General features: G+C 55.3%; 1 protein-coding gene across 2 annotated transcripts; it reads left to right on the top strand.

Moving 5' to 3' along the window:
- Nucleotides 1-231: 231 nt before the first annotated feature.
- Nucleotides 232-14,146, top strand: TBX3 (T-box transcription factor 3). 2 transcript variants are annotated; one of them, XM_036353825.1, is made up of 8 exons: nucleotides 232-1,849; nucleotides 3,419-3,686; nucleotides 4,581-4,640; nucleotides 4,908-5,054; nucleotides 6,978-7,054; nucleotides 7,987-8,144; nucleotides 9,559-10,232; nucleotides 11,993-14,146. In XM_036353825.1, the coding sequence occupies exons 1-8, from the start codon at nucleotides 1,473-1,475 to the stop codon at nucleotides 12,452-12,454; spliced, it is 2,223 nt and encodes a 740-aa protein (XP_036209718.1). In that variant the 5' UTR covers nucleotides 232-1,472; the 3' UTR covers nucleotides 12,455-14,146. The 2 variants fall into 2 exon arrangements, with proteins under 2 accessions (XP_036209718.1, XP_036209719.1); XM_036353826.1 differs by lacking the exon at nucleotides 4,581-4,640 and having other exon boundaries at nucleotides 338-1,849.
- The last annotated feature ends 8,498 nt before the right edge of the window (nucleotides 14,147-22,644 follow it).

Below are 22,644 nucleotides of genomic sequence, written 5' to 3'. Positions count from 1 at the left end.
GCGCGAGAGGCGAGCGCCCCTGCCCGGCGCCCGGCGTCCTCTCCGCCTTCCTGGCCAGGCTCGCTCGCTCCCTCCTCCCTCCCCTTCCTCCCTGGCCCTGCCTCCTCCCTCGATCCCCGGCTGGATGACTGAGGCATTTCAGACTTGGGCTGAGCGAGAACAGGCGGGCGAGCTCTGGGCTGCGGCGATCTCTCGATAAGCCACCTAGAGGCGACTCGGTGCGCGCGCTCCCCAGTGGCGCCCGCCCTCCCTCTGATCATGTTGACATATTCACAGGACAGGCAGTAGTACCGATGCGGCGCAGCGACGTTACAGTTTCCGACACCTTCTTTTTATAACTCGGCTCTATCCCTCCCAGCACTCGACCTGTGAAAACCACGCCTATGCAGCAACACAATTGGTCCGAAAGCGTCAAAGAGCCAATCAAGAGGCCCCCGGCTCCCCGCGGCCCAGAGCAGAGCCCGACCTTCTAGAGCCGCCGAGCAGACGCCCGGGGAATTCTAGAGGCGGTGGAGGGTGGCGAGGAGCTCTCGCCGGCTGGCTCGCTCCCTCCCTCTCCTCGCGCTCCCTCTCCCACTCCGTCCCTCTCTTTCTCTCTTTCTCTCTCCCTCCTTTTTCCTCGCCCCCCCCCCTCCCTCCAGACTCCCTACCCTGTGCGTCTGGACGCAGATTTAGGAAGCGAATTCGCTCACGTTTTAGGACACGGAAGACGGCAGGCGCGGGAGCAGAGCACGGCCAGATTCGGATTGAAACCCGGACACCCTCCGGAGGCTCGGCTCGGAGCGGAGGAAGGAGGAGGAGGAGGAGGCGGACGGAAGCCAGTGTGCAGTTCAAGTTTTGATAGCGCTGCTAGGAGAGGGCTTAAATCAGAGATTTTTTTCTTTCTTTTTTTTTTTTTTTTTAAGGAGAGAGACTTTTTCCGCTGTCTCGCCGGCGGTGCAAGCCGGGTCGAGCGCAACTGCAGGCGCCTCCTGCGAGGAAGGGAGAGGAACAGAGATAGGAGGGCGGGGGACGAAGGAGGAGAAGAAAAGGGAAAAAGTCTCCTAGGAGCACCGTTCGCGTTTGCAACAAAGAACTGGGGGCTGGGGCGCGCGGTCCCTGGGACCCAGGGCTGCGTGTCCGTTTGGAGCTGAGCAGCGGGGCTCGGGCGCGAGGCGTCAGCCTGCTCGCTCCTCTCGCCTCCGAAACCGACTTGCAGGGGCGGCTTTCTAAACACGCCTGACGCCAGGACAGTCACCCCGCGACCATGTCTCCCGATCGCTCGCCTTGCCCCCTTTAAAAGCGGCGTTCTCCTCCCCCAAAGACACTTGAGACACTGAACACCCTCCCTTCGAGGTGCTTTGGTTGCGATTTTTTTTTCTTTTCGCCTATTTTTTAAAAACTATGCGCTGCTGTTAATCAAAACAAAACAGCAGCTGCGGACTCGTGCCCGCGGAAGCCCAGCGCCCCGCCCGGAGTGGAGGAATCTCTCCATGAGAGATCCGGTCATTCCTGGGACAAGCATGGCCTACCATCCGTTCCTACCTCACCGGGCGCCGGACTTCGCCATGAGCGCGGTGCTGGGGCACCAGCCGCCCTTCTTCCCCGCGCTGACTCTGCCTCCCAACGGCGCCGCGGCGCTCTCGCTGCCCGGCGCTCTGGCCAAGCCGATCATGGATCAGTTGGTGGGGGCGGCCGAGACCGGCATCCCTTTCTCGTCCCTGGGGCCCCAGGCGCATCTGAGGCCTCTGAAGACCATGGAGCCCGAAGAAGAGGTGGAGGATGACCCCAAGGTGCACCTCGAGGCGAAGGAACTTTGGGATCAGTTCCACAAGCGGGGCACGGAGATGGTCATCACCAAGTCGGGAAGGTAAGCGAGCAGAGGGCCCCTCCCCAGACTCGTGGAGGGTTTTTCCTCCCTTTCCCTCTCTTCTCCTAGAACAGTGGGTTCGTCAGTCCGTGTGGCTGACGGGAAAACTTGGGTTCCCCTGGAACTGTGCAAAGACTCCGGGCCTGCCCGGTGGCAGGCGATTTCAGCTTACCTGGGTGTCAGCCGGCGCTGGCGTTCCCTGCCTAACTCTGCAGCCTGCGTTTCCGACGGGATAGAGTTTTAAGGAGAGCCCAGACTCCTCTGCAGGAAGAAAGAAACCCACCCCACAGCATGCAGTCTCCCTGTTCAAACCTTTCTGGAACATCCTTCTGGCTTTGTTGATGTTGTGTTTTTTGTCTGCTTCATTTTGTGCTCACAGACAAAAACTTCAAGCCCCTTTCTTTTGTGTTGGAGCCGGAGGCCTGACACCAGCTCCCCCGGCCCTTTCTGTCCACCAGACCGGCCTCTGGGGCTGGAGGGGCCCTGAGCCCGAGGCTGCCGGGTCAGAGAGGAGTCGCGGGGCAGCTGGGTTTGTTTGTCCACGAGCTTCACGTGTCCCTAATCCAAGGGAGAGTTCAGCCGGCGATTGGGGGATCATTAAGACTATGTTTGCAGACTCAAGGAGCCAGTTGGGGAGACCTAGACACATGCTTCTGTTTTGTGTGTAAATATTCTCGACCATATTTTACATGAGGTCCTTGCCTGAAAATCACGGATTTTTTTTTTATGGCCTTGAAGTCGATCAAGGCATAAAGTTGGAAGAATAGAAATAAAATGCCGCTCAAGATGTCTTCAGCTTTCTCTGTCTATCCCAGTCACCTGAGGCCAAAGTTCGGGACAAAAATCCTCAAACCCAGGAGACATTTAGCCAGTTTCCCCGAGACGTGCTTCCTTTTAAGTCGTGAGGATAGAACCCCAGCACTTCTGGGGAACAGGCGGCGGTTTGGTGGCCCAGGCTGGCCGTTTGGGACTGGCCTGTGCAGTGGGGGAATGTGGTGAGCTGCGCCCGGGCGGGCTGGTTATCGGGCCTGGGAGTTCACCCCAAGCTACAAAATCCGGCTTTAGAACGCGCCGAAGTCCAGTTTCATTTTTCGCCAGCAGCGGATTGCTGCTCTGAAGCCGGGCTGCTTCGGAATAAACTGGACGTTCATTTCCTTGATAAGTGAAACATTTTCTCCTGGGCGACCGGTGAAAAATTCCGGCTTTAACTGACCGCACTTTGAAATCCCTACCCTGAGCGGTGTAGAGCTGGACCCGGGAAAAGGCAGGGGCAAGAACCTGTGAAGTCACACAGACAGGAAAATACATAAAGTGAGGAGACCCTGTAGAGAAATGGAACGCCACCCCTCACTTGTTCTGAATCTTGAGACATTTAAAGATAAGTTAAAATCTGTTTGATACTTCTGCTGTTGCAAGGAAACTATGTTGCGCCCAGCCGCTCCACTCTGAAACAGATAAGCTCACCCGAGCATTTTAAATTTGATTTAAATATTTTAGGGTAAATAGAGAGTCAAACCCAAGATGCTAAGTGACTTGTTTTTCTTTCTTTTCCCATCTCTCTTATCGCAGGCGAATGTTTCCGCCATTTAAAGTAAGATGTTCTGGGCTGGATAAAAAAGCCAAGTATATTTTGTTGATGGACATTATAGCTGCCGATGACTGTCGGTATAAATTTCACAATTCCCGGTGGATGGTGGCGGGTAAGGCTGACCCTGAAATGCCAAAGAGAATGTATATTCACCCGGACAGCCCGGCTACCGGGGAACAGTGGATGTCCAAAGTTGTCACTTTCCACAAACTGAAACTCACCAACAACATTTCGGACAAGCATGGATTTGTAAGTTTCATCGCTCCTTTCAGTAAAAAGTCCTCTCTCTCTGCTCTAGCAAAGGCCATGTGAAATCTCAGGCTTCTCTCTCCCTCTCTGTGGCCAAAGGTAGGGAACTTGTTGGATCCGCAGCAGAGCGTATTTCTCTCCGGAGAAGGGAAGGCCCAGCCTTTCTAAAAGAAGGGCACCTACGGGCTCCTGTTCTGGGGCAGTTGTAGGGCTTGGGAAATGCCTGCCCTGACAGTGGAAGTCCAAAACCAATCGCTAGAAACTCAGTTTTAAAAAAAGTGATGTGTTCATCAAGGTTTTCAAATAATCCTTCTTCTCTTTTGAAATCAGCCATAGTATTTCTTGGGAGAGTGTGAAAGTTCGAGGCTTCTAGGAGGTTATGAAAGGGTGTGATTGCATTTTTGGAAAGACCTTTTTGGTGTTTTTTTTTTTCCTCTTTTACTCGAAAAGAATTGGGCTTGGGTGAAAGTCAGGTTTTATTAGAAATGAGACTGACCTATGGAATCAAAATTGTGTGTGTGTTGGGAGTATATATATTTATGTATGTGGTGGGAGCATACTTAGGAACGTCCCGGAGACGTGGATGGCTTGTAAAAGTCTAGCGAAGGACCTTTTGCCCCCGGCCCCTACCCCTCCCCAACATTTCAACAAAAATAAACAGTGATAAGCGAGCAATAAGCAGCAAGATTAGGCCCAGGAAGGCGAGGAGGGCGCGGAAATTTCTTCAGCGGCAGGAATTGCATTTGAAGCCCTTGATTTGATTAAGGCATAAATATTCCTCTCTGGAGTTCAGCCTCTCTGTGCTTTAAGTGGATTGGGCTCGTCAATTAGTGGACGCTTAAAGGACTGAATCATTTTGTAAATTAAAATGCATGTTTTTTTCTATCTTTTAAGACTTTGGCCTTCCCAAGCGATCACGCAGCGTGGCAGGGGAATTATAGTTTTGGTACTCAGGTAGGCTAGGGTTCAAGGTTCGGATGAACCTGAGATGGTGAGGGTGGGGGGGACCCTTTGGAAGCTGACGAGCCATTTGGATTCTCCAGAAGATAACATTTGTCGAGTGACAAAGTGCCCAAGGAGGTGCTCCCTGGAGGGGGGCTCGGTGCCAGCGCGGTGCCCTCCGGTGGGGTAGCTGTCAGCCTGGCAGGGGTCCGAGGACCCTGCTTGTCCCGCTAAGCACCCTTTTTGCTGTGTCTCTCTCCCCCCCGCCTGCCCCTGCAGACTATACTCAACTCCATGCACAAATACCAGCCCCGATTTCATATCGTGAGAGCCAATGACATCCTGAAACTTCCGTATAGTACATTTCGGACGTACTTGTTCCCCGAAACCGAGTTCATCGCTGTGACAGCATACCAGAATGACAAGGTAATCCGAGACGCTTTTTTGGGGCCTTAAAGGTGCGGCTGCGCCAGCCCTTTAAGCTGCTCTGGGTGAGGGTGAGAATTGGGATGGGGGTCTTGCATTCTCTTTTGCCATTGGACTGTCCGTGGAGCTTTGGGGAGTGGGGAAGGGGAACTGGTACCTTGCAGAGGCAGAAGGAAAAGAAAAGAAAACAACAACAAAAAAAAACCCCACTTGACCAGCTAGGATTCAGGGCGGAGTGAAAAAAAATGCCAAACTGACTGCAGGCGAGAAGCTCCCAGTGACCAGCCTCTGATGCCACCCGCCCCACCCCCACCCTTGACCCCAGGGCTTTCTGCTGTTTGCTCCGAGCTGTATCCTCTTCCCCTTCAGGAAGAAGGATCAAGAAATCAGGTTCCCAAGGAACCAGCTAAAGATTTAAGGCAGAAGCCAGGGGGGATCCTGGGAGAAGAATCCCAGTGGAGCCGCTTCTCTCTCTTAGCCAGAAATCCGCGAGGAGCTGGTCTGGTTTTTATTACCTTCTATGCTGCTGTGTTTTTTATGGTGTGTCGTGTCTGTGTGCGTGTGTGCGTGTGTGTGTGTGTGAGTGTGTTTGGAAAAACTTACTCTGATCACAGGGTCATACTAATTGAGTTGTCTGAAGCTTTTGAGAGGAGGTGACCAAAGTCACCACTTCATTGGAAGTTGCTTCTTCCCTCCCCGGGCCTGAGGCCGGGGATTAGGAGTGTCCCAAATGGAACAGCAGGCAGCACCTGGTATGTACAGTTATGGTGGCCTGAAGGTCATGGGCACGGAGTGGAGCACAGAGACACTTTTAGCAGGCAGTTAGGGGGGGAGGGGGCGGCTGAGGACCCCTGCAATTCAACTTCTGAACCCTGGTCCGCAGTGTGAGTGCCGCTCCAGGGACAACACCCCGCATTTTGAATTCACTGTCACTGTAGGAGGTTCCTCTGGGGCCAGCTGTTTCAGGTGTGGAGCCTTGGGACTAAGGTATCATGGCCTCCTGTCCCTGCAAGTCTTAAGCGCACCAGCATTTATTCCAAGAACAAGGATCCAGCCAGGGGGCCCTTTGCCACCTCCAGGCACATTATTATCCCCCCAAAGGGAAGGGATTTGGAAGAGGACATAGAGGGCATTTCCCCTTGTACCACAGAACGCACGCTCCCTCTAGCCCCAGAGCCCCACACTCTTACCTTGTTACTGTAATAATCAATTGTAGCAATTTTGATCAGACAAAGAGACCACGGGCCTTCTCTACCTAGTGGCTGTGGCAGAAGCATATAAATGAAAACAAATGTTCCCAGTGGTCACCAGTCCTTTTAAATCTGTAATTGTCAATATTATAACTCCTTAAACACCCACCCCACCCAGGAAAAAAAAAAAAATCAATCCCACTCTGGCATAAGGGTAGCAAAACCCCATAAGTCATCTCATTAGATTGACAGAAAAAGGTTGGCGTGTACGGTGTGTGCGCGTTTGTGTGTGTTGTGTGTGGGGCTAAGAAATGTGCCACAACGCATCTGATGATTAATTGCACGGCATTAAAAAAACGCAAAATGAAAGCATACCTTTAAAGTCTACAGGTTGTCCCTTTTGACAATTCTGACAACTTTTCCATTTCTAAGCCCAAGCTGTTGGCTGCCCCGAGAAAAGAATGAGGCATCTCCCAGGTGGGGCCATTTCAGCGTGGAGTCCTGGTTTGGCCCCCTATGGGAGAGGCACACGGGGAAGAGTCCCCTTTGATTTTTACCTCCAGCCCCTCCACACATCTGCCTGTAACCCCTCTCCCTTTCTCTTCAACCTAGCACACCCCAGCGACCTCTCCTGTTGGCAGTCAGATCTCTAGTGAACTGCTAAGTTGAGGGAAACAGAACATTCTAGAACACGAGGCCAACGTGTCTTTCTTGCTTGTGTGTCCTCCTCCAGATAACCCAGTTAAAAATAGACAACAACCCCTTTGCGAAAGGATTCCGGGACACTGGAAATGGCAGGAGAGAGAAAAGGTGAGCTGAGACAATTATTTCTTTCTCAGATAATTTAGAAAAATCACTTTGCTAAGTCCCAAGTCTCAACTGTGGGGTGCAGGCCCTTATATTAGGGCAGGGAGGGGAAGGTGGTCATGAACTCCCCTCTGCCACGTGCTTGCTGGTTTCTGTATACAGGTTTTTCTAACACCTACATGTCACCTTAAAGGACGTTAGGTAGGCCACACCATGGTTCTCCCGGGAAGAAAAGAGACAGGGATAATCAGTTATATACAGATGCTATTAATTCCTAATTAATTGAAGTTACTCCTGGACAGGTCTCGGGAAAGAACTAAGCCATTCACGAAATGCTTTGGAATTTTTGCAAATACCATCAGACAGAACGGAGGCCCCTGGAGCAACCTGGGGCTCCCTCCTTTGTGGGTACAGGGATCATTTTGCATCAAGCAGACAGCTAGAGAGTCTATGAAAGGAGCTCCCCTCCCCCACCCGCTTTCAAAGAATTTCTAAAATCCAGAAAATTAACCCAAATTTTTAACCTACCCCCTGAGGGAAGGCAGGCGCTAAAAAATAATTTCTAACGTCTAAATAGGTTTTTTTCACAGATAAGTGCAGCGTGAAATAACCACTTCCTCCCATCTTAGCCACCAGTGGGGAGTTTGTCGGCTTTTTGTTTTTAAACCAAATCACAGCCCACACCCGTGCCCTTTCCCTAATGCAACCCTGATCTTGAACGCATGCACCTTAAGCCATATTCCACCCGACACCCCTGGGCCACCGTCTTCAGTCCAGGGAGAGGGTCAAGAACAATGTGTGGGCCTGTGTGGCTGTCCCCGGGGCAGGCAGGTGGCAGAGTCAGTGTGGCCCGGGGGTGAGGTGTGCGCCTCCGGGGAGGGGGTGAGCCAGGGGGACGGGCGATCTGTGCTGACGCTGGGTGTGGGCTTCTGCAGGAAACAGCTCACCCTCCAGTCCATGAGGGTGTATGAGGACCGACACAAAAAGGACACGGGCACCTCGGACGAGTCCTCCAGCGAGCAGGCAGCCTTCAGCTGCTTTGCTCAGTCCTCCTCCCCGGCTGTCTCCACTGTTGGCACCTCCAACCTCAAAGGTAAGCCAGCCTGGGCACCTGGATGATGTCCGGACTCTAGTCATGGAGGCCTGGGAGAGTGGGGGGCTGGGGCACCCACCAGGGAGGTTGCCCCTCACATTCTGCAGACATTCCTAGAAGTCCCTAAACTGGAGCCAGCGCTCCAGAAGCGGGCCCAGGTGTATCCTCCTCCCTGAGCTGATATAAGGTGTGGGCAGAACCCCTTCCCTCAAATCTCAGTTTGGCTGTGAGTAGGGTGGTGTCTGTATATTCCCTCTTGGTGGGGGCAGCTTAGAAAACATGGCTGGGACCCCCCTACCTACCCCCCCCCCCCCCCACACACATACTGTTTCCAAACTACTGACTTTCTACCATCTTTGACCTCAAAAGTCAGACGTGTTGGGCTGGGGGTGGGCGGAGGAGGGAGGCCAGGGATTCTCCGCCACCTGGAAAGGGAAGGTGACCTAGAACACATACAGTGGTAGAGCCACAACCTGTGAGAGGGGATGGGCCTCGGGGTGCGAGTCCCGGAGGGAGGGGAGGGGTTGGGAGGGGACGGGATGGTTCAAATCCCCAGTCCGTTTCCTGTGTTTAAAGAGCAAAGAACTATTTATCTGGAAAGACACACGCACGCTCTCGAAACGGGAAGAGACCTGTTTTTCCGTTTCATCAAATGGAAGTCCTTTATGTCTTCAATCCATTTAAGCTTTAAACATAACATAAGATGCCTTTGCCTTTTTTTTTTTTTTCTTTTTCTGGTGGGACACCCACCGAGGGTGTGGTGAAAGCAAAAGGAACCTATGCTTGTCAGGGGGCAGGGAGGGGGCTGCCCAGCACCCATCTCTGTCTGCAGGGATGGGGCAGTCAGAGGCTCCCCTGAGTGTGTGTGTTGGGGGCAGGGAGTGCGTTTCTGCCACCACCAATTCAGGTGTCAGGGTTCTCTCCAAACAAATCCTTCCCCAAGAATTCACAAATTTGTGGAAGGCACTGATCAGCCACTAAACAAAGACCCGGATGGTGGCTAGGGGGTGTTCCCACAGTGAGTTTTAGTGGGAGTCCTTGTTATTTAAAAGAAATTTGCAATTGAAAGGCAAGTAAAGGCAGTCTGACAGCAGTAGGAGCCAAATCCCTGCCAGTAAAAAAAAAGTAAAATCCATTACCAGTTGAGAGAGGTGTCGGTGGGGGGGGTGGGGGTGGGGGTGGGGGCGGTCTATCTTCATTATTAGCTTTCTGAATCTTTCCACTGAAGTTGGGGAGGATCACCGCTCCCATTTTGCAGATGAGAAAACTGAGGCACTAGAGAGGTTAAGGGGCTTGCGGGGTGTTCCCCTGCTAGTGAGTGGCTGAGCCAGGTTTCATCCTGGGGAGCTGGCTTCCAGGGCCCAGATTGGAGCTCACGCCCTTCCGCCACGCTCTTGTCCCCCTCCTTCGGCAGATCTGTGTCCCAGCGAGGGTGAGAGCGACGCTGAGGCCGAGAGCAAAGAGGAACACGGCCCGGAGGCCTGCGACGCGGCCAAGATCTCCACCACCACGTCGGAGGAGCCGAGCCGCGACAAGGGCAGCCCCGCGGCCAAGGCGCACCTCTTCGCGGCTGAGCCCGGCGGCCGGCCCCGGGACAGCGGGCGGCTGGACAAGGCGTCGCCCGACTCGCGCCACAGCCCGGCCACCATCTCGTCCAGCACCCGCGGCCTGGGCGCGGAGGAGCGCCGGAGCCCGGGCCGGGAGGGCGCCGCCACGTCCAAGGCCGAGGAGGCGCGCGCGCTGCCGGCCAAGGAGGCCTTCGCGCCGCTCACGGTGCAGACGGACGCGGCCACCGCGCACCTGGGCCAGGGCCCCCTGCCCGGCCTCGGCTTCGCCCCCGGCCTGGCGGGCCAGCAGTTCTTCAACGGGCACCCGCTCTTCCTGCACCCCAGCCAGTTCGCCATGGGGGGCGCCTTCTCCAGCATGGCCGCGGGCATGGGACCCCTGCTGGCCACCGTGTCCGGGGCCTCCACCGGCGTGTCGGGCCTGGATTCCACGGCCATGGCCTCCGCCGCGGCGCAGGGACTGTCGGGGGCGTCTGCGGCCACCCTGCCCTTCCACCTCCAGCAGCACGTCCTGGCCTCTCAGGTATTTATGCTCCGTCCTCCTGCCTCCTCCCCAGCCCCTCCCCCAGTCCCTCTGGTCTAGTAACTTTAAATGATAATAATTGCTAGGTGCAAGGTGTATCTCCTAGATTCATCACAACCTGACACTGCCCCCTCCCCAATACTTAAATTTTTTCTAAGTTAAGGGATGTTTATAGCAGAGTAGGTAGGTAGGTGGTAATAATAACTATACACAGCACTTAACGTTGTGCCAGGTACTCTTCTGAGTACTTGATCTATTCTTTCTGTGGTCCCGTTATCCCCTCCACTTTATAGATGAGGCCCAGAGAGGCTGAGCAACTTACCCAAGGCCACACAGCGGGTAGGTGGTGGAGTAAGGCTCTACCCCAGGCAGCCTGACTCCAGGGCCTTTTCCAGCGTCTGTGATTTTAGCTTCAGCGCTGCAATCAGACAAGGGAGAGACCGAGGCCTGGGGAGCGGAAGTGACTCCCTGGGGATGGGCACTGAATCTCTCAACCCGCCCCCCCCCCAGCCTTTCCTCCCCTTTGAAGCTTTTCCCCTGCTCCCGTCCCAAACAGGCCAGCCTGTTCCCCAAAGGGTTAATGGTGTGTGCACACGTGGGAAATGTCGGGGTTGAGGGGCAGCCTGGCAGCCTCCGTGTGGAGCAGACAGCTGTGCTGGGGCACGGGGTGGCCAGGGAAGGCTTGGCCGCTGGGAAACACTCTGAACTGGTGAAAAGGTTCCGTGAGGCTTTCTGCACGCCCGGCCTTGTGTTTTGTCTGAGCACATTCGTCTCCCTTCCCTGAGCCAAGAGGCCGGATTTGCCTCCCTCCCTGCGGGGAGGAGGGGACTGAGGAAAAAAGGGTTGGTTTCTGGCCTTTCTCAGTTCCTGCCTTCTCCTCCGCTGGCCCCTCGTGCAGACCAGGCCGCAGGTGGGCAGGTGATCTGTGGGCACTCCAGCACTAGTGGCACCTCCAGGCAGGGGACAGAGACGTGGCCCAGACAGGTCCCTGGGTTTTACACTCTGCTTCTGCCACTTGCTAGCTCGAGAGTTCCTGTGCCCCCAGGGCCTGCCTCAGTTTCTCTACCTGTGACACCAGCATAGCAGGCTGGGCGACTTCCTGCCTCTGTTTGTAGCAAACACTGTGTTCCTCTCCCTCCCCAGTTTTCTTCTGCTTGAGATCTTCCCTGTTTGTTTTTTGGTGTGTGTGTTTTTTTTGTTTTGTTTTGTTTTTTGCTTTGTGAAACTTCTAGGGTTGGAGTGGAAGGGTTCTGGAGGGGACCAAGAATGAGAAATAATTGTGCCTAATAATGTATGCCCTCTGGTTCATACTCAGCCACCATGGGGGGGGGGGGGGGGACTGACCATAGCCCCATTTAACAGGTGCAACAACTGACCCTGAGGGAGCATGTCTGTCAGTCCTGTTGGCCAGGCACCTGAGTAGCATATTGAAGGCATTAGCTCAACTAATGTCCACAAAGTTCCCGATAGTATATGAATTATTTACTGTTTCCCTGTTGTTCTTTTTTTATATGAGAAAGCTGAGGCACATGGAGGGGAGGACCTCGCTAGGTGACACAGCTAAGATGTAGATCTAGAAAAATAAGTCTGAGTGGCCTCCCCCTCCTCCACCTCCAGCCCGCTCCCCCTCCCCCCGCAGACAACCGGGACTTGGCTCACTTGCTGGAGGTCCCCAGGTGGGGGCGGGGTCGGGGGGAGCAGCCCAGGTTGGCTCCTCCCTCCTCGCTGACTCGCTGCCCGCGTTTCTCTTCCCTCCCCAGGGCCTGGCCATGTCGCCTTTCGGAAGCCTGTTCCCCTACCCCTACACGTACATGGCCGCCGCGGCCGCCGCCTCCTCCGCCGCGGCCTCCAGCTCCGTGCACCGCCACCCCTTCCTCAACCTGAACACCATGCGCCCGCGCCTGCGCTACAGCCCCTACTCCATCCCCGTGCCGGTGCCCGACGGCAGCAGCCTGCTCACCACTGCCCTGCCGTCCATGGCCGCGGCCGCGGGGCCCCTGGACGCCAAAGCCGCCGCGCTGGCCGCCAGCCCGGCCTCGGTGGCCGTGGACTCGGGCTCGGAACTCAACAGCCGCTCCTCCACCCTCTCCTCCAGCTCCGTGTCCTTGTCGCCCAAACTCTGCCCCGAGAAAGAGGCGGCCACCAGCGAACTGCAGAGCATCCAGCGGCTGGTCAGCGGCCTGGAGGCCAAGCCCGACAGGTCCCGCAGCGCGTCCCCGTAGGCCCCTCCCCAGCAAAGACTCTTCATTCCAGTCCCGTCCCGTCCCGTCTGCAGTGCACTTTGTGGGATGTAAACTGAACCCCGGCGCGGGCGCGCGCGCGGGCGGTGGGGTTGGCCCCGGCTTTGTGCGGTCCTGCCTGGGAAGGGGTGCCTGGCTCCCGGAGAGAATGTGCTAGAAACAAGCCCTGTCTCCTTGGCGTGGTTTATATATCCGGGACCTGGTGCAGGTCCTGGGGGCTGAGAACCGTCTGTTGCACGGAGCCGGTGGGGGTGGGAGTTAAAACTGGTTTGTCCAGAGCACCTCCCGGAGGCTGGTCTGGGTGGGGGCCTGGGCCCGAAAGGTAGCCAGGCCCGAGGGGTGGGGGGCGGGGAGGGTGTTGAAAAGTTTCTCTCCCAGTGCAGATTTTATATATTTTTTTCCTTCACCGTGTCCAGTGGAAACAAAAACAAGTAAAATTAAAAAAAAATATATATATATATATATATATATATACCGGGGGCAAATGAGTACATTAACATGATTTCTGTTTGTGAAAGATGAAAACTTTTTAGTGACTTGCCTATCCGTTCTCAATAAATGGCTAAGCAGCATTGTTTCGGGGTGGGGGTGGGGAGCCCCAGCCCACCATGTTTAGTCTCTTAAGATAATCTGTGTCTTTTTTCATATTGTGATGTTTTAAGAGCCACTGTAGGCCTCTTCTTGCATGTCCCACAGCCATATACTTGTGGTTTTTCCTTTTGAATGCTTGCTTTTAGAGGGGAAAGAACATGGTCCCACACCCCCTCCCCAGCTCTCGTTGGCGGCCGATTGAAAGGGAAGGGGGTGGGAAGACACACGAAAACATGAGTTTATTTTCTCTGAGCTCCATAGCAGGATTCCTGCCTGCCTGTCTCTCTCTCTCTCTCTGGCGGTTCTTTCTCTTTCCTGTATATGCAATAACAAGGTTTAAAAAAAAAAATAATAAAGAAGAAGCGAGACTATTAGCAAAGTATTTATGTAATTATTTGATAACTCTTGTAAATAGATGGAATATGAATGCTCGGAAAATTAAACTTTAATTTATTGACATTGTACATAGCTCTGTAAATAGGATCCGCAGCTGTCCAGGTTTGTGTGGATTCCCTGCAGGCGGTTTTATTTCAAGGTCACAGGATCGCTTTTGGAACTAGGAAACACTTTCTGCACCAACACCAACCACTTTCTAAATGGTTGTGCGCAAAAAAAAAAAAAAAAAAAAAAATCTTAATGTCCAAGAGTGAGAGAAAGTGTTATTGCCTGTTTTACCCAGAATTGGGGAGGTGGTGGTGCCACTTCCCAGTTCCACCTTAAATTCCTTAAAATGTAACACCCCACCTTGTGGTTCTGAGGTTGCTTGGGGGGGGAGGGGGGCCTCGGGGTGGGGGTTGCCGAGGCTGCGGCTTGACTTCCTAATTTTTCTCTTGTATTTGTATCTGCTAGTCTCTGATATTGTCCAAACGCAGTGGAATTGACTACTGTCTTCACTATTGTTTTGCATTGGTGCCTTTAGAGAGATCTATTCACAGTTCAAAAGTCAGGTGCTGAGATGGTTTAAAAGACAAAAGCTCATGAAGGTATATTTTGTGTTATAATCGATGAGTTCTTTGGTTTTCTGTATCATCCCTCCCCCTCGAAAACGTCATTGAAATTTCAATAAATTTTTATTGAAATGTCTTTGGGCCTTGTTCCTTACGTGCTTTCTTTAGGGAACTTGGGCATCTTTCTCTCCTGCCTCCCTCTACCCTCTTCCCTTCGCCTTTAAGCAATTAAGACCGCCCCCACCGAACCCAAATGAGATGTCACTCAAGTTACAAAGCTAAAAACAAAAGTCCCTGACTCCGCCAGGGGAGCCGGCCGCCCCAATCTGAAACTACTTTTCCTTTAAATTAGGGAGCAGGACGAGAGACGGAAGGGGGCTGATTGGAACGGGATAGAATAGCAATTTCAGATACTTCAGTTTTAATGGGAAAAGAATGCTCCCCTCCCCAAGTCAGTGTTTCCCACACGAGTCCGACCGCAAAGACGCTGGAGGACTGCGTACGTTTTCGTTTCAGCCTCCCTCTCCCTTTCCCCCTCGCGGAATCTCCGCTGCCAGCCGCGGCTTGGCCAGGCGGCGACCCCCACCCCCCACCCCCACCCCAGTTGTCAGCCAGTCCCCCTGGCGGTCCCCGGTGACTCCGAGGGGGCCCGGCTGACCCAGGGCGCCCCGGCGAGGCCCCGGCCCGAAGTCGTGCGTGCAGAGCGCGGCCAGCTCCGCCAAGCTCGGCTGTGTCACGCGAGGGGGGAGGCCGGCCTTCCGCGCCGGGAAGGGCAACCCCAGGGCGCACGTTTGACCCCCTCCAAGGGGAAAGTCACCCAGGAGGCCCGCACCCTCCTCCGCTTCTCCCCTCCAGCCAGCCTCCAGGCTGTTCGAGGAGTTGCCTTTTGAAGTTCAATTTATCTTTGAAACATTCAATAAAAAATGGTGAGGCAGCGACAGTCTTTTGGTCTCCTGGCCTTCCCACCCCCAGCTGCATTTCGGAGGTGCGTGTTTGTGTGTGTGTGTGTGTATGTGGGGGGGGGGGGATAGGGGTGGGGGGGCATGTACGGGAAGGTTCTCCAGGCCTTTCTTGCCCTGAGGGCTGTGACGTGAGGGCCCAGCCGGAGCCGGCCTGACTGCCCCCTCCCCCTCCCCCTCCTTGGAGCCCGCCAGCCCGGCCCCAAGTCCCTGTCACCTTCCAGCCTCTGGAATGGCCGGCGAGAGGACCCCTCCCCTCCTCCATCCTGCACTTGGGAGGGGGTGGAGGTCAGGACCTCTGGAGAGCGGAGCAAAGCCCTCTCCCTCTCCAGCGGGCACGTGGGGACCCCGCAGCCTCCCCTGCTCTGTGTCCCGCGGTGGGAGGGAAAACGACCGGGGGACGGGCGGTGCGGGGCCTGGGGACCTTGGGGAGCGAGCTCCCCCGAGGCCCGGAGGCGTCCAGGGCGCGCCCGTGGCTGGCCCCGAGACGACGTGCGGGCTGCGCCCCTGGGAGGTGCGAGTCGGCCGGCGCGCCCAGAGGCGCTCTCCCGAGTGGGGAGCAGGGGCGCAGACAGCCTCGGCCTCAAAGAGGGAAGGAATGCTTTTCTTTCCCGGCCCAGATCCGCAGAAATGCTCGCCTCCTCCTCACCTTCCCCCCACCCCCACCCCCACCCCCCAATGCTCGGACAGTGCTCGGGCGTGCTGCCGGCCTCTCCCACCGTGGGCAGGGTTTTCTTTCTTTTTTTTTTTTTTTTAATCTCCTTTGTATCTTATTTGTATATAGTGATGTTAATGAGTAACTCTTGTGGCGCTGATGGACGGGGGGTGAATGGCTCGCAATCTCTCCGGATTTCGTTGCCTATTACTCACCTGGCGCCGGTCGCAATCTCGCCGCGGGCTTTATGGTGGCGGCGGCGGCCGCGGAGGCCACTCGGAGCCGGCGCCTTCGCCCTTTTTCCAGGCTTCGAGTGCCACCTATCTGTCTGGCGCACGAATGCGCCCCGGTGGCCGCGGCTGGCTCCGCACCCCGGCGCCTCCCGGGTCCCGGAACCGGGGCACGTCCCCTCTGCCCCTTCTCCTCCTCGCCACCCCCAACCCGCGCCTCCTCTCCCACGGCTCCCCCGCCCCGGCCCCCAGCTTCGGGAGAAGCTGCAGTCAGTCATCTCTTTCCTGAATATCACTTTCACTCCTGCTGGGACCTCAGATGAGAAAACCAGTCCTTCCCGCCTCTGGGTTTCCAAGGAGCGCAAGGAAATTCAATGAGGGACTCTTTCCCCCAATTTTCTCGCCAAGTCCTTTGCTGCTCGCGGTGGAAATCGCCAGCAGTTCCCCCGACCCAGGGGTCAGGGACCAACCTGAGCTCATGCCGGGTAGATGGAGAGGCGGGACGCCCTGTCTCCGATATCCACCACTCGGATTCTACCTGGATGCAGCAGCTCTTGGCCTCGATGCGCTGCCTTTATTACTTTATAACTCTGGGTGGTTGTTTTCTTTTCGGTGTTTTCCACTGACCAAGTCTAAGGGACAAAGGCCACTGCTGGCGGGAGCAGCAGTCCGCAATGGCCCGGGCGAGGGTCAGGGGCTGCCGCCCGCAGGCCTAGCGACCTGGTGATTTGTAGATTGAAGGTGACAAATACGGGTGCCGGCCCGCGCCCTCCGGCCCCCGCCCCTTGGGAAGGCCGGCTCCAAGCCTGCTCGCGCCCAGGCGTCTGAGACTGGCGGCGGGGGAGGGAAAGGGGTCGCCTTTGCTGCGCTTGGAGCCGCGGGTGGAGGCGTCCGGGTTCCTGCTGACCTCCCGGCGCTAATTGCAGGGGCCGAAGGGCGCGCCCCGGCAGTGGCAGGGGTCACGACCCCGCGTCCCTCCTCCCGGTCCCGGCTAGCCCGCCGGAGCCGAGTGTGTGTGCACTCGTGCATGTGTGTGAGTGTGGCTAGAGCCTCCCTCTGCTTCTGTCCTGAAACCCACCGGTTCTTTGTGGCGCGGAGGCCGTTAAAACAATTCCATCCAAGAAGGAAAACCCTCCCGGTGACCTTTCCCCCCCGCCGGCAGACAAGCCGCCGCCTTCGGGCGGCGAGCGGCTTGGAACGCTCCGGGTCCCTGCGCTTTCTGCGTCGCTGGTTTCCAAGTCTGACCTCGCGGCGACCGGCCAAGAGGGTGGCTGTGGGCCGGTGTAGACGCGAGGTCGCGAGCCGCCACCGGGACTCTGCTCTTCCTCGCTGTGGCCTCTCCCCGAGGGTAGGCGCGGGGCGTGCGCTCAGGGGGCCGGCTACACAGGTGTCAGGAGTGGGCGCGTGGGCGCGCGTGCCCGTGTGCGCGCTCCATCTGGGGACGTCTCTTCCAATTTGCATTTGGAAGTTCATGCCCAAGACAGTTCCGGATGTCGATGCCTTTGGTTGTTTTATAATCAAGATGCGTATAATCAAGACGTATATATGTTGCAGATGTTGGCGTTCAAAGTACACATAACAACAATAAAAATAGCTGGCACGGAAGGGCCACGTGCGCGTGCCACAAAAGGGGTCTCCTTTAACTCTCCCAGTTAACCCTTGCAGGCGTGTGCGGCGTTTACGCCTGTTTTACAAAGGAGGAAACCGAGGCAGGGAACAGCGAGTCACTTACCCAGAGTATTGGAGAAACCGCAGTGGGCTCCAGGGTCCACCCTAACCAGGGCTCCTGGTTCAGGGGGAGCAGGAGGAGGAGGTACCTGTAGGGTCCGGGTGCAGAGAAATCTTTGGGCGCGTTCCGATTTGGGTGTGTATCCCCTTAGCTTTTCCTTTTAATTTCTTCTGCCATCTGCAGGGTAAGTGTGAAGGGGAAGCTTTTACTCGAGCATCCCACTCCATGTCCCTCTCCCCACCCCCCCACCCCATGCCCTGAAAACTGGACGGTCCTTTGTTCCCAAGCAGATGACGCCCCAGGTGGAAGGGAACAAACCCCATTAAAAATGCCTGTGGCCTCAACAATAAAGAATTATTTTTTTAAAAAATGCTTGCGGCCAGGCACCGGAGCAGAGCCCAGGGATCTTCCTGCGTGTTGCCAAGGAGTGGGGATCTCAGCAGCGCAGAGCCCCGTGGGCCAGGGCAGGTGGGGCGACCACACTGACCCCAGGTGCTCCCTCTGCCCGGTCCGGGAGCTGTGGGGTCTGGGCTTTTCTCCATCCGCCTGGGACCCGCCCCCTCCCCCCAGGCCCGAGCATTTGCTGTGGGAAGGCCTGGGACTGCCAGTGGGGGTCTCAGCCCGCGCCAGGACCAGCTTGCAGGTCCTAAGGAAATTCAGTTTGGCCTCTTTCTCTCAGCTCCTTGGCTGCAGCTGGGAGCCCAGGGCTCAGCTACCAGGGAGACAGGTTCTGCGGAGAAGCAGGAGAGGGGGTGCAGCTCCCGCCCTAAGAAACAGGGCGCCTGGTTCTGTGACAGCCTGGCCCAGGTTCCCCAGCCCCTCACAGTTGTAGGCCCCGGACCCCCTAGAGAGCGCAGGCCAGGGTCTGGCTGCAGCCTGCGCCGGGTGAAACAACACACGCGAGGCTCGGGTAGGGAGTCGGGGACCCTCTTTTCCGCTCCCAAGACCCTCCTTGGGGCTTTCTGCATGGAGGCTGGGATGAATCAGGCGGCCTGTGCGGCTCGGATCGGACCGCGCAGCTGGGCTGCAGCCACTGGGATGGGGGCGATGGGAGCTTAGTGAGGGCATTGGTACCATCCCCGCCCGTCAGCTCCCCTGGCCCTGTCCTAGTCCAACGAGGCTGGGCAGCCAGTCTATTGAGCTTTTGAAATGCGATCCTCCTGCCACTTGGGTTTCCTACTAATGCCTGGAGCTCTGGTTTCGGGTTGGGGAGAGGATGGCTTCCCCAGGCCCCCGCCAGCCCCCCCCCCCCCCCCCCCCCCCGCCTTGGGGCTCCTCCTGCCCCTGCCCCTTCAAGGCCCCCAAAACATCAAGGGCACCTCAGCACAGACCTGACACTCCCGCGGGAGTTTCCTTCCTGCCATTTTTGCATGTGGCCAGTCCACCCCAGTCCCCAGCACCGGCATCTTGGACGTAACTTCTTTTTCTTTTTATGCCGGGACCAGGCGCCCTTCACTTCTGCAGTAACCCCAGGGGAGCGCCAGCTGTCTTGGTCGCCCCCACCCTCAACCCTCCCGAACCCGGGCACAGAGCCGAGAGGTGAGCCCTGGCTGAGAACGTGTCTGCCCCACAGGGCACCCATCACCCCACTCCACGCCAGGCCTTCTCCCTGGCGCCCACAATTGGGCATTCTCTAGGCTGGGGGCTCTTGACCAAAGCCAGGGTTTGTGGATTCTCAGAAATCACACACAAAGGTTTGTTATTGCGCATATATGCAGACGGGGGGTGTGGGGGGGTGGGGGTGGGGTGGCGAACCACAATTATCCCCAGGTTCTCAGCCAAGTGTGAGCACAACCAAATTAAGAGCCTCTCACACTGCTTTGAAGACCAAAAGAAATGGGGTTGGGGGAGTTTAGGGTGGTCCCGGAGACTTTTGTCTTGGTAGGTCGATTCAGCTTTAGGCACTGGCTCTTTGGTCTGTATCTCTCTCACCTTCTTCTCTAAGGACACTGTTTCTTCACGTATTTTTCATCTAAGCCTCCAGACCCTAAAGGCCTCAGGCATTGCCTAATTAGTTGACTAATTAATGGTATTAACTTATTAACCAAATGATTAGGAACAGTCATTATCACCCCCAATGAATTCTGTGTTAATTTCCTGTTGCTGGAGCCACCCCCACTGGACGATCCCGGATCCTGGGTCATAAAAGGAAAGCACTTTGCATAAAACAATGACTTTTCACTGCATTCCTCCCAACGCAAGATCTAGGGTGAGGGGAGCTGCGGAGGAGTCCCCTATTGGGGTCCAAGTCGGGGTAACCCCAGCTGCTGAACCCCCTCAAAGCCACCTCCACACACATCCCGGTGACATGGGCAGACTCCATCTTTGTGCAGATCTTCGGGCTTCGGTTTTTCATTAAAGGCACACCTGGTGGACTCGGGGGGTCTGGGTTTTGGAAGACAGATGTGTCTGTGTTGGAGGGGGGATCACTGGGGGTCGGAGGGTCCCCTGAGCCTTTTCCTCGGGGCAAAGATCAACACGGTGAAGGCAGGCACCTCTTTCAACGCCGCCGTTCCCTTCATCATTCCTGCCCAGCGAAGCCTAGAACAGAGTGTGCGTGGGGGGCGAGTCTGAAGGCCCAGGGACCCCCTGCCTGGCAAGGCAGAGGGTACAGTGGACGCATTTATAAATGTCGTCTTCGTACCTGTCAGGCTTCCCTCGTTTCTTTCACTTTTTATTCAGGCAAACTCGGGACAATTCACAAGCACATAAAGAAACAGCCTAGACACGGTGGAATGTTCCGGGAGCGGGACTGGTCGCTCTTTCTCCTCTCGGAGAAACCAGGATGTGCGGGGGGGGGGGGGGGGGAGCCCCTCACCACCCAAGTCCGGCCCCCGTAAACCCCTCGTGGTCGTGGTCGCACGTGGCTACACAGGGATGGATTCTTCTGGTGTCAAGGCAAGAGTGATTCCAAACAAGATGCTGGGAGCGGAGGCTCGCCCCTCCTCGCAGGCCCCCAGGCCCAGGAACCACCCCCCCAGCCTCTATTCCGAACTTGCCCCTGGGGCAGTGGTTCTCAACCTTCCTAATGCCGCGACCCTTTAATACAGTTCCTCATGTTGTGACCCAACCATAAAATTATTTTCGTTGCTACTTCATCACTGTCATGTTGCTACTGTGATGAATCGTCATGTAAATATCTGATATGCAGGATGGTCTTAGGCGACCCCTGTGAAAGGGTCGTTCGACCACCAAAGGGGTCGCGACCCACAGGTTGAGAACCGCTGCCCTGGGGCTTGCTCACAGGCACATCAGAGAAAAAGTGTGGGTGCTGAGGCTGGTGGTGTGTGGTGACAGCCTGTGTCTGCTCCAGGGAACCAAGGAAACGGCACCTTTTCTCTATCTGTGATCCAAAGACCATTTCTGCGCTGCTTTTATTGGACATGAAAGGCATTATTTCTTGGTACATCCTGGCTTCTGAGATAGAGCAGAAACCTGAGATGAAAGAACTCACACAGGAAGAGGGAACTACAGTCGATTAACACTAACTCTTAGTTCTTCCTGGGGGGGCGGGTGGGGGTTGGGGGGAATTCAAGCTACCTGTTTTTCAGAGCTCTGGGAAGGGAGGATACGTGAATACAATTAAAAGCTGGGCTCCAACCCGGCTCCTAGCCCTCGCTTCGCCGTTCTTTTGCCGCCATCTGCTGGTTCTATGGGGAAATGCATGGGGGCCTTTCCCAAGACTTGGTGAAGCTGAAGGTCACTCATTCACTCATCCATCCATTATTCACCCATCTATCCATCCATTATTCACCCAGCCATCCAGCCACCCATCATTCATCCATCCATCTATCTATCCATCATTCATCCATCAATCCATCCATCCATCCATTATTCACCCATCTATCCATCCATTATTCACCCATCCATCCATCCATTCATTCAGCCATCCATTCATTCAGCCATCCATTCATTCAGCCATTCAGCAAATAATCCTCGCTGAGACTCTCTGTTCTCGAGATTTGCATTCCGGTGGAGCAAGCTTCAGGGCTATGCCCAGAAAGTAAGGTGTCAGAGCAAAGAGCCACGCCCTGCCTGCCACCTGTTTTTATGTGGCTTGTAAGCTAGGAAAGTTTTTTTTTTTTTTTAAATATATTTTATTGATTTTTTACAGAGAGGAAGGGAGAAGGATAGAGAGTTAGAAACATCGATGAGAGAGAAACATCGATCAGCCGCCTCCTGCACACTCCCCACTGGGGATGTGCCCGCAACCAAGGTACATGCCCTTGACCGGAATCGAACCTGGGACCCTTGAGTCCGCAGGCCAACACTCTATCCACTGAGTCAAACCGGCCAGGGCGGAAAGTTTTTTTTAAAAAAAATATTTTTAAATACTTGGGGGGTGGGGGGAGCCAAAAGAGGAATACTTAATGACAGGTGAAAATGACTTGATATTCACATTTCAGAGTTCACAGTGGAAACCGACCATACCTCTGTGTTTACACACGACCTAGGGCCCCTTTCTCTCGCTAATGCCAGAGTGCATTGCTTTGTTTTGTTTTGTTTTTTGTTAATCCTCACCTAAGGATATTTTTCCCATTGATATTTAGAGAGAGTGGGAAGGAGAGGGAGGGACAGAGAGAGAAACATGGATGTGAGAAAGACACATCAGTTGGTTGCCTCCCCCACCGACCTGGACTCCGACCCTGACCCTGACCCCAACCTTGACCCCCAGAGCCAAGGATCAAGCCTGCAGCCAAGGTACCTGTGCCTGACTGGAATCGAGCCCGAGACCCTTCAAGTCCTCGGGCCGACACTCTATCCACTGAGCAACCCGGCTAGGTCTAGAGTGCATTGTTTTGACACAAACTAAATGACTTGTAGAATCAGAAATATTTATTATCTGGCTTTTTGAAGAGAAAGTTTGCTGACCCCACATCTAAAGGAAGGGGTGGCTAACTATGCCCATTTTTCAAAAATGAAAAATTAACCTACCAATCGCAAGAAAGTGTGGGGTCTAGTTCCTGGTTCATTGGGGGAGGAGGCAAAAAATAACCCCAAACAATATAGACCCAAGAGCCCAGTCACTTGAAGACTAGGCTCCAATTGGGTTAAATGAGG

This window comes from Myotis myotis, unplaced genomic scaffold (assembly GCF_014108235.1).
Source record: "Myotis myotis isolate mMyoMyo1 unplaced genomic scaffold, mMyoMyo1.p scaffold_m19_p_20, whole genome shotgun sequence".
NCBI classification, from domain to species: domain Eukaryota; kingdom Metazoa; phylum Chordata; class Mammalia; order Chiroptera; family Vespertilionidae; genus Myotis; species Myotis myotis.
Note: the sequence above shows the minus strand (reverse complement) of the source record. Positions and strands in the feature narration are given on the sequence as shown.